This window comes from Ornithorhynchus anatinus, chromosome 1 (assembly GCF_004115215.2).
Source record: "Ornithorhynchus anatinus isolate Pmale09 chromosome 1, mOrnAna1.pri.v4, whole genome shotgun sequence".
In the NCBI taxonomy this organism is placed as follows: Eukaryota; Metazoa; Chordata; class Mammalia; order Monotremata; family Ornithorhynchidae; genus Ornithorhynchus; species Ornithorhynchus anatinus.
In genome coordinates, this window is record NC_041728.1 from 14,548,053 (window position 1) to 14,560,082 (window position 12,030).

The window sequence follows — 12,030 nt, forward strand, 5'->3', positions numbered from 1 at the left end:
TTGGGAGTTAGGAGACTTGGGTTGTTGTCCCTGCTCCACAAACCTTACTTGCTGTGTGACCTTGGCCAAGTCACTTCACTTCTCTGTTTTTCAGTTTCCTCGACAGTAAAATGGAGATTAATTACCTGTTCAGTCAACCAACCAATGGTATTTACTGAGCACTTGCAGAGTTCAGAGCTCTGTGCACTGGGAGAGTAAAATACAACAGAGTTGGTAGACATGATCCCTGCCCAGAAGGAGCTGATAGCCTAGAGATTGTTGTCTCTCCCTCTTGGACTGTTAGTCCTGTATAGGACAGGGACTTAGTCCAATCTGGTTAGTTTATAACTTCCTAATCCTTGGTGCGTAATAGGTGTATAACAAATAGCAGTAGTATCTGTTAAACATTGACTATATACCACACCCTGTGCTAAGAGCTACGGCAACAATATAAACAGGTCAGATACAGTCGCTGTCCCATACAAAGCTCAAAATTTAAGAGGGAGGGAGACAGAAATAGTATTTAACCCCATTTGGAAAATGAGGAAACTGAGGCACAAATATGTTAAGTGACTTACCCAAGGTCACCCAGCAGACAGGTGGCTGAGACAGGATTAGAGCTCAGGCCTAAATTCCAGCCCCGTGTTCTTTACCGTCCTATATTCTGCCAGGCCTAAGTAATAACTACGGCAGATCAGGTCTGGTGGGGTTCAAATTACAAGCCCACACAAAGTCTGACCATACAAGCCCCACTTGGGCACTCTCAAGAATCACTGCTCTAGACTTCTAGTCTAACCTTTTGCTCGAGAATCTAAGTTTCCAGCAGTCTGCTGAGTTTGGGTAAATACATGCTGAAAAATATAGCACTTACTTGTAACGTCAAATGGAAAATGAATGTTTCATCAGCCTCTGGAAAGTCATCATCACAAACAGATATATAGACAGTCCTATTTGCTTCCGTAGCAGGTATGAAGGTAGCGGCATATGTGTCAAAAAAGTCCCCGGTGTCTTCTCCAAACAGCTACAATAAATACATAAGAGACTCTTGAGTAAACTTTCGTGTTGGCACTAGGAGAAAATCTTCAATCTAAGATCTTCAGCAGTACTTAAAAAAAAAAAAAACAACAAAGGAATTTAACAGGGGTTGACACTACTAGAATGAAACCTCCAAGAATGATGAAACCTGAGATACAATCCATATTCGGAAGATAGTTTGAACATTGGAGTTGAAAAAAAATGGAACTGGACATTTCTTACCGATACAATTGCCGTGATATTCGCTGGCTCTCCTATCCTTTCAATAACAAGACGAATAACTGTTGTAGTGGTTTCATTAACGATAAATTCTGTTTGCCCAGCAAATCTTACTTCTGTTTCTCCAGATGCAAAACTGATGAATAATGCTGAAAGAAGATTGACTAAAAAAGAAACAGAGGACATCCCTACCAAAAAAGAAAAAAAAGAAGAGAAACTTTGATGTGTGAAACAAACGTAATATTTTGCCAAAGGCCATACTGTTTAAGGGTATTATTCCAGATGTATCTGACAGAGTACCAATAATAAATTTGACCTGAACATAGGGAACGGTTAAATCACAAATGTTCTTTCAGAAGTCCATAAACAAATTTAACCATACCCCATGAAGAAATTGTGTATACATTTATATTTTACTTGATCCTAGAGAAAAGCAATTAGGTAAAGGGGAAGGGAAACAGAGCTCAATCTCAAGAAGAAAAAAAACTCCATTCTTGGCAGTAATGGAAAATGTGATAAGATGGACAAAATCAGGTGCAATGGGCTTTTTAGGGAATATAGAAGCTTTAGACGAGTTGTGACTATTTCACAACTTTAGGTATAATATGCTAGACTATGCTATTCATTCATTTATTGAGTGCTTACTGTGTGCAGAGCTCTGTACTAAGCGCTTGGAAAGTACAATTCGACAATAGAGACAATCCCTCTCCAACAACGGGCTCCCAGTCTAGAAGGAGGAGTCAGACAACAAGAAAAACAAAACAAGTAGACAGGCAACACCCATGCTAGTCTACACCCATGTCACTAAATCCGTGACTTCAGATCTTGAGAGCTGGGAGCGGCTAATGGGACCCCAGACACTGAGTTCTGATACTCAAGAAAAGGACGGTGGGGAAATCTCAGCCCCTGACACTTGGACATATTGTGGGAAGCCTGAGGAAGCTCCAGGCCTTTAACTTGCATCAGAGATCTAATCCCCAGGCAGCAGCTCAAAGCCTGAACAAGACAATAGTATTTACTGAGCACTTACTGTGTGCAGCACTGTACTAAGCACATGAAAGAGTTGGTATATATGTTCCCTGCCCCCAACGAGTGTGGAGTCTAGAGTGGGAGGCAGACATTAATATAAATTATGGACATGTGCTTAAGTGGTGTGGGGTTGAAGGAGAGGGGAATAAAGGGAGCAAATCCAAGTTGCAAGTGTGATGCAGAAGGGAGTGGGACAAGAGGAAACAAGGGCTTAGTAAGGGAAGGCCTCTTGGAGGAAGTTGTGCCTTCAATAAGGCTTTGAAGGTGGGGAGAATAGGAATAGGCAGTGAAACAGTAAACTCCTTGTAGGTAGGAATTGCATCTACCAATTCTGGTGTAATATATTTTCCCAAGCAGTTACTACAGGGTTCTGCAGTGTGGCCGAGGGGAAAGGGAATGGGCCTGGAGATCAGAGAACCTGTATTCTAATCCCAACTCCACCATTTGCCTGCTGCGTGACTTGGGCAAGTCACAACTGCTCTGTGCCTTAGTTTCCTCGACTGTAAAATGGGGATTTGATACCTGTTCCCACTTCTACTTAGACTGTGAAGCCGAAGTGGGGCAGGAACTGTGTCTGACCTGATTTGTATCTACCCCATGCTTAGAAAAGTGCTTGACACGTAGTGACCACGTAAATACCAATAAAAACTTCCTGCTTCTACTTGGCATCCAAGTCTGATTCTACTGCCTCGAAGCTATTAAAATAACCCCAGTTTTTCAATTTTATGTTCTGAAGCAGCTATTTGCACATGAATAATCGGAGCAAACTCCATTTATAAAAATGAAGAACGGTTGAATATCACGACTGCCGTCGACAATATTAAATTATCTAATATTCATATCAGATCTGTTTCTAAGAGTAGAAAGGGATTGAGAGAAGGAAGGTTTGCCCAAGTTTACACAACTAGGCATGATCTTTTCTCTGCTTGCTTCTGATTCTCAATTCCCCTATTCCTTTACATCATGGAGCTTATCCATCTATGTTTTCCCCTCCTTCTCCTATTCGGGAACATATGCTGTGAGCCCCACAAGGGACAGGGTCTAATGTCTAATTACCCCTTGTATACTCTTTCTCCTCACTTACTACAGTGTTGTGGGCTCAATACTATTACTATTACATGGCCTCAGCAAATGAACAAAGATGTTCAGTCCACGTCTTCCCACTCCTCAAGAACCTCCAATGGCTGCCCATCTACCTTGGCATCAAATAGAAACTTCTTACCAACAGCTTTAAGCACACAATCAGCTTTCCCCATCCTACCTCACCTCACTGATCCCTTACTACAGCCCAGCCCACACTCTCTGTACCCATCTCATCTATGTCACTAAACACCCCTTTCCCATGTCCTCTCCCTAGTCTGGGACTTCCTCCGCCTCCATAAACACCAGACCACCATTTTCCCCACTTACAAAGCATTATTAAGGCCACATCTCCTCCAGGAGGCCTGATGAGCTTTAGAGATCTTAAGTTCAGAAATAATATGATCAAGAATATACATGCTATCTTGTGCATGTAGCAAGATAGAAACTAAAGCTTCAGATGGAGAATTTCTTTTTTCAGGTGGAAATTCCTATAATCCATATGCTATAATTATGGTACACAACAGACAATTGGGCACTTTCCAAACCTTTTTTTTTTTTTTTTTAAGCCACACAGCCCACAAAGCTACCCAAGTAACAAGCTGCTATGTTTGGATCTAAATCTCAGCCTCTACATCAAATTTAAATTTTGTCATCTCTTTTAAAGTTTAGTTTCCCAGGCTATTAAAGTATCCTAGGTTTTCTGTTTAAAGTGCAGAGTCCAATTTAAATTGCATGTACTTTACAACCAATGAGTTCCATCACTGTGGCAAATGAACAAACAAGATTGGAAATGGCTCAAATACTGTGACATCATCTGATACTTGAGTCTCCTTTGCTTTCATCTTTTCACTATGGGAGAAAAGTTGCTAGAGCAAAGTGAATGATAAAGAGCGGCTAAAAGAAGAAAAGCATCTTACATATGAAGTCCATGGAAAATGTTAGCTCCAATTAGAATTCAAAGCAAAGAAATAATAGCTATTCACAATCCAACAACAGAGGAACTGTTTCTTTAACTGAAATAATCCAGGTTCTACGAACAGGCCAAACACTAATTTTTAAACTTGAAAACTTGGAACACTGTACTCAAGAAAATGGTCACTGGCGATGCATTTCATTTTACAGTTTTCGTTCTCTGGTTTCAACTCTGATTTCCCAGCACATCATCTGTATGTTGAGATTGAGTTTGCCAGACACACTATATTTGAACTGCAGAAAAATTCCTTTTCTATTGCCCGGAACATGATGTGACAATCCTAGAAGTTATAAAATGCTATTACAGAGTATTAAACAAATCAAATCTGTGGTATTTACTGAGCCCTTACCATGCATAGAGTGGGAGAGTACCATACAATAGAGTTGGGAGACCCATTCCCTGGGCAAAACAAACTTACTTTCTAACAGGGGTGACAGACAACAATTTATAGATATTTATATAAGTGCTGTGGGGCAGAGGGTGGGTGCATGCCAAATATCCAAATGGTACAGATCCTGGGCACATATGCCATAAAAGGGAGAGGGAGTCAGGGGAAAAGAGGGCTTCTTTGAGTAAGACCATTAATATTCTCTTCCCTGAAAATGAAGAGGTAATCCCAACACTAGCTTCTAGTTGAACATAACATTTTCTTGTTAGGCTTTCATAAAAAATGTGGTCTAGTGGATAATAATAATAATGGTGGCATTTGTTAAGCGCTTACTATGTGCAAAGCACTGTTCTAAGCGCTGGGGGGATACAAGGTGATCAGATTGTCCCATGTGGGGCTCACAGTCTTAATCCCCATTTTACAGATGAAGTAACTGAGGCACAGAGTGGTTAGAGAACAGGTCTGAGAGTTAGAGGAGCTGGGTCCTAATCCTGGCTTTGTCACTTCCCTGATGTGTGACCTCAGGCAAATCACTTAACTTCTCCGTGCCTCAGTTATTGTATATGTAAAACGGGGATAAAATACCTGTTCTGCCTCCCTCAGACTGTGAGCCTCATGTAGGACAGATACTGTGTCTGACCTGCTTCCATTGTATCTAAGCAGTGCTTTACACATGATAAGTGCTTATCAAATACCACAAGCGTTATTATTATTGGACTACCTTCCTGGGTTGCACAGGACCTTCAGGAAGATCCTGTTCAGGGCTGGATTTAGGCAGCTGGCTGCCCTGAGGTGGAGAAAAATTTGCCATTGCCTGCTATTCTGTAAAGGATCATTCCAAACATTGCACACCCATAAGGCACCTGACATCCCTGGGGCTTGAATCCCAAGGTCAGACTGTCTCCCCTGGGGACACTGTGAGCAGCCCCTCACTCCAGAGTCAGTCCGCTGCCCACACGTCCTGGTGACACAGGCGCTGTGCCATGTCACACCAGGGAGGGGCACTTGTAAACTTGAAACTCCGTGAGCCTGGGCCACGCTGAAGCTGCCCACGATCTGCCATTTTCCCCATGCTGCTGCCCACTCTGATGTTTCTGCCATGCCCCTGCCCCGTTGAAAGGGGCATGCCAACATCACACCCATCCCTAAGCCATGCCAGGCTGCCGCCTCCGTGACATTAAGCACTGAGGAGGCTGCCTCAGTTGGGCTCCACCTGGACAATAATAATAATTGTAGTATTTGTTAAGCACTTACTATGTGCCAGGCACTGTACTAAGCGCTGAGGTAGATATAAGCAAATCGGGTTGGACCCGGTCCCTATCCCACATGGGGCTCACAGTCTCAATCCCCACTTGACAGATGAGGTAAATGAGGCACAGAGAAGTGAAGTGACTTGCCCAAGGTCACACAGACAGTTGGCAGAGCCGGTATTAGAACCACGACCTTTCGTCTCCTCGACCGTGATCTCTCCACTACTTCATGCCGCCGGCCCTGATCGGGATAACATGAAGTAGCATGGCTTAGAAGGGAAAGAGCACAAGACTGGGAAGCAGGAGACCCGGGTTCTAAGTCTGGCTCCGCCACTCACCTGCTGTGTGACTGCGGGCATGCCACTTCTCTGGGCTTCAATCTCCTCATCTGGAAAACGGGGATTAAAACACTTGTTCTCTCTCCCTCTTAGAGGCTGAGAGTCCCATGTGGGAGCAGGGATTGTGCCTGACTTGATTATCCTGACTCAAATTCAGTGTTTAGCACGGTGCTTGGCACACAGCAAGTGCTCAGTGAATACCATCATGGTCATCATTATTACTATTCGGTGGGGGCGGGGGATGGAAATTTACCTCCAGGCATTTTAGATAACAATGCAAGAGGCCAGCAAGAGTCATCTTAAAGACACATGATGAAGACATTCTCTTTGTGGGCAGAGAACATGTCTACAACTCTGTTGCAGTGTACTCACCTGAGCGTCTAGTAAAATGCTCTGCCCACAGTAAGTGCTCGATAAATACCACTGATGATTACCCATCATATGTTGATCAGCCAAATTTATGCACACCAATAAAAATCTCTATCAAAAGTATCACCTCTGACCTTTAAGGATAGTTATATATTTTTATTAAACATTCATGCATTTTCTCCTACAGTGAAAAGATGCAAGTGAAAGAGGGTTAAGGATCAGTACTATTATTATTGTATTTATTGAAGGGTTCCTCGGCCACAATCTGCACTATAAACTGATAAATACAGAATAAATGATTAAGAGAAACAGTGATGCTGGCTAACTGGTCAAATAAACCCATCTACTGTCTGCCTCAGCTGATCAATTATTGGTACTTATTGAGCACCTGTTGAGCGCAGAACACTGTTCTAAGGGCTGGAAGAGTACAACAGCAGTAAATCAGGGTCCCTGTCCTCAAGGAACTTCCAATTTAATGACTGGTTCCTCAAAACCCTGAACAGTAGAGCTGTGTGAATGGTGCTTTAATAATAATAATAATAATGTTGGTATTTGTTAAGCGCTTACTATGTGCCGAGCACTGTTCTAAGCGCTGGGGTAGACACAGGGGAAGCAGGTTGTCCCACGTGGGGCTCACAGTCTTAATCCCCATTTTACAGATGAGGGAACTGAGGCACAGAGAAGTTAAGTGACTTGCCCACAGTCACACAGCTGACAGGTGGCAGAGCTGGGATTCGAACTCATGAGCCCTGACTCCAAAGCCCGTGCTCTTTCCACTGCGCCACGCTGCTTCTCTTCTCTTTGCTTTGAGCTTGTACCACCCCACAAAGGACATAAGAGTGAATACTGATGCAAAGAGCAATAGAAGGAGCTTGGCCTAGTAGAAAGAGTACAAGCCTTGGACTTAGCAGACCTGGGTTCTAATCCTGGGTCTGCCACCTGCCTTGGGCAATTCACTTCACTTCTCTGTGCCTCAGTTACCTCATGGGGATTGACTGTGAGCCCCAAGTGGGACAGGGACTTTATGTCCCCCAATTTCCTTGTATCCAACCTAGCACTTAGTACAGTGCTTGGCACATAGTAAGCATGTAACAAATACCATAATCTATTATTATTATTACCATAATTATCAGAGGAAAAAAGACTAGAACTGGCCAAGCTAAGACCAATGGGACCTTGGGGCTGGGCAATGGAGCCTGACAGGTGCAGAGAGGAGACAGACAGAACGCAGACCCATGAGAGACATAAAAAAGGAAAGAAAGAGGAGGGGAATGGGAATTACTTTAAAAAAACAAAAGAAAAATAGGAGAAGAATAAGGGTAGAGGAAAGAAATGGGGGGATCCATAAGAGAGTTTTACTTGCAGCTTTGAGATTTAATGCCAACTTTTTGTTTGAGAATGGTCAGAGAGAGGCAGGTCTCCAATCAATTGCATTTATTAAGTGCTTACTAAATGCAGAGCACACTGTTAAACATTTGGGAGAGTAGGATAAGGTTGGTAGGCACAATCCCTGCCCTTAGGGATCTTACATTCTAGTGGCTCTAGTCTGGCCAAGAAATGAGTGGGAAGCCAAAGGGCAGAATAAATCCAGACCCCTTCTCTCCCTACCTCTTAGGCTTTGAGCATGAAGTGGACCAAGGATGGGGGCCAATCCCTTCACCTACTTATCCAACACTGCTCACAGCCACTCATTTTTCCTCTCTGTTTCACAAGGAATTATGATGGAAGCTAATCTGGGGGGAAAGAAGCAGAGAGAAAAAGGTGAAAAAATGCAATTAACTTCATCGCTCCTCCTTCGCAAGCCCCCAGATTCCATTCAGAAATCTTTTCTGGATTCCCAAAGCTCCCAATTCCCCATGTTTCAAAATAAACATCAATCTAACCTTTGAGTGCTCTGAGACATGGATCTACAAAATAAGAGCATCCTCTGAGCAGACTGACCTTTTAGCTTCAACTGCTGCCTGGTCAATAGCTTAGCAAGTATCCTCCCACGGTGTGAACACTAGGTAAATGATACTGAAATGATGATCCTTATGGAGCAAGGTTCCTAGTTTAGAATTACTTGAATTCTATTACATCTAAGGGACATTCTCAAACTACAGAATTACTGCCGTGGAACAAGAGAAGTTTCATAATCACGTCATCAATTATTCAACTGGTGAGAATTCTTACTCCTTATGTCGTCTTTACTACCATTTACTTAGTGAAACCTAAAAAAAAAAATTGGTTTTTCCTTACTTCATTGAAAGAATTTTCAACGTGTGCCACTTTTCAAGCAGAACCAAACGGCTGGTAAAATAAGTTTTGTGCAGCAAAGAATTTGGAAATTTATCCACAAGGTAAAAAAAAAAATCCAATTTTTCTCACCAGCCTTGATGGAACTTTCTAAAAGTCCAGTGGTTGGCAAACCCCTGAACCAAGATAAAAGGCTTTACTCCCCTGAAGGTACTTGGTCCTATTTAGACAGTCAGATAAACATACGCAGAAGCCTTTACTGTTTGCCCAGAAAAACCTATTATCTGCCGTGGGAAAGGAGACCGCTTGATATTTGCCAAGCCACATTAAAGTTATAAAACTCAAAGCAGAAAAAAATCCAATTAACAGCAATAAAATACAAAAAAGAGGCAGCATGGCTTTATGAAAAGACCAAAAGAGACAGAGTCTGAAGATCTGAGTTCTAGTTCCGTCACCTAAGTGACTTTGGGCAAGTCACAACCTCTCTGGGCCTCAGTTTCCTCACTTGTAGAATGGAGATAAAATGCCCAACCTCTAGGCTGTAAGGTCACTGTAGACAGGGAATCTGTCTTTATTGTTATATTGTACTCTCCCAAGAGCTTAATACAGTGCTCTACAAACAGTAAGTTCTCAATAAATATGACTGAATGAATGAACCGAACCTGACCTCCCTCTTGGATCAGAAGACAAATATGGATCAGGAACTGTCAGCCTGATAATCTTCAATTAATCGATCAATGGTATTTATTGGGCATCGACTGCACCTACTTATCTTGTAACTAGCCCAGTGTATAGCCCAGCTCTTGGCATATAGTTAGCACATCATATGATTACCATTACTATATTACCTCCACTTCTGGATTCTAGGCTCGTTGAAGACAAGAAAAATGTCTGCCAACTGTGTTGCACTCTCCCTTAATACAGTGTTCTGCACAGAGTAAGCACTCAATAAATATTACTGATAACAGTTGATTATTAAATTGTTAATCATCCAGCCACCTAATTCTGAGGACTCTCCATGTCCTGCGGGCTACAAGGAAGGAGAGAAGTGATGGCTTCCGAACCAAAAGGTTTCTGACCTTTGCCAAGAGTTATAGGGCTGAACTGTCTTCGGAGGTGAGCAGGCCTGGAGAAACCCTTCCTAGAGGGTAATTATCAATCAAGAGTATTTCAGCACCGATTGTGCACAGAGCACTCTACTAAGGGCTTGGGAGCATACAATAGAATCAGCAGACCGGGGATCCTGGCTTCAAGGAATTCATAATCCAGCAGGAGAGATAGACACAAAAAATATTGGTGGATGTGGACCCATTTGCTCTGCAGGGACCTTGAGGAAGGGACGGAGGGTGGTTTTTGTTGTCATTTTTATCTGGAAGTGGGCTTGGAGCCCTCTGACTCTCCTGGTGAAGGTCGGAGGTTTTCTGGCTCAGCCCCAGTCTGACCCCAGCAGCGCGGAGGGAGGGAAAGCCATCTCCTGATGGGCTGAAGGTACCCCGCTTCCCCTCACCAAGTGGAGTGCTACGTAGCCAACCTGAAACAAGGGCCTCCTCAACCCAATAGGCGGATGAGGTGGTCCAACTGAACTGGAAATTCCTTCCAACTTTGCCATAAGAGCTAATTTTCTTTTACCCACCTTTTTGCCCCTTACCCTGGTCAGGTGAGCCAGATATTAAGCACCTGTATTCCCTCAGCATGTGAAATTTAATTTTGAACTCATCGGGGATCTAGACCAAATCTTAAAGACTACAAGAAAAGATCAAAACTCCTCAGGAAAATCACAGCAGAGAAAGGAAGCCGCTATGTGGTACAGCGGCAGATGGGCCATCTAGGCCTCAAGCCTAAAATTATTAGTAATAATAATAATGACAGTGGTATTTGCTTAAGAGCTTAGCCCTAGTCACTTGGGAAAAGTACACATAGTCAGCCAGACACAGTTCCTCTCCCACTTGGGGCTCTTAGACTGAGGAGGGAGAACAGGTATTGAATCTCCCTTTAACAGATGATGAAACTGAGGCACAGAGAAGTGACTTGCCCAAGGTCACACAGCAGACAATGGATGGAGCCAGTATTAGAACACAGGTCATCTGGCTTCCAGGCCAGTGCACTTTCCAACTGATCTTGCTATTTCCCAGATGCTTCCTCTTCCTCTTCCACTTTCTACCACCAAGGAAACCTAAGAGTAGACGGGTAATAATAATAAAAACTGTGGCATTGGTTAAGCACTTATGTGCCAGGTATTGTACTAAGCTCTGTGGTGGATATAAGCAAATCGGGTTGGACAAGTATATATCTATGTTTCTATTTATCCATTTTGATGTTATTGATGCCTGTCTACTTGTTTTGTCTCCCCCTTCTAGACTTTGAGCCCACTGTTGGGTAGGGATTGTCTCTATCTGTTGCCGAACTGTACTTTCCAAGCGCTTAGTACAGTGCTCTGCACACACAGTAAGTGCTCAATAAATACAATTGAATGAATGAACAAACCCTATCACATGTGGGGCTCATAGTCTCAATCCCCATTTTACAGATGAGGTAACTGAGGCCCAGAGAAGTGAAGTGATTTGCCCAAGATTACATAGCAGGGATGTGGTGGAGCTGGGATTGGAACCCATGACCTCTGACTCACAGGCTCATGGTCCAGCAGACTCCTGGTCACCATGAAAAACCAAGACTGGGGAGCAGGTAACTGCACGACTAATATGCAATAATAGCAGTAGGAGGCAGAGGAATTGAGACTGTTAGAGTTACTTAGTCAAGATGGTAAACCAATTAAAACAAACCAACAAAAAGATAAGATATCACACGTGGTTTATGTAAAGGAAGAGAGCATCTGAGGAGTGGTAAGTGTCTTTGGTGAACTAAGTTCATATTTGTCTGCTCCGGTCTGGTGCTAATTGGACACGGCGGTAATAGAGGGTAGGGAAGCAGCATGGACAAGCGGAAAGAGCACAGGCCTGGGAGTCGGAGGGTTTGGGCTCCATCCCCAGCTCTGCCACTTGCCTGCTATTTGATCTCGGGCAAGTCATTTAACTTCTCAGTGTCTCAGCTACCTCATCTGTAAAATGGAGATCAAATCCTCTTCCCTCCGACAGATTGTGAACCCTGTGTGGGATAGGGACTGTGTCCAACTTA

At 43.2% G+C, this 12,030-nt stretch overlaps 1 protein-coding gene across 1 annotated transcript in view; it reads right to left on the bottom strand.

Annotated features, from left to right (window-relative positions):
- ADGRV1 (adhesion G protein-coupled receptor V1) overlaps positions 1–12,030 on the bottom strand; it is a 453,964-nt gene that overhangs the window by 435,492 nt on the left and 6,442 nt on the right. Inside the window, exons 2-3 of the mRNA XM_039911197.1 lie at positions 1,237–1,421; positions 851–1,000 (exon numbers count right to left, since the gene is read on the bottom strand). Coding sequence (XP_039767131.1) covers positions 851–1,000; positions 1,237–1,419 — 333 coding nt within the window. The 5' untranslated portion in view covers positions 1,420–1,421. The remainder of the gene's footprint in view (positions 1–850; positions 1,001–1,236; positions 1,422–12,030) is intronic.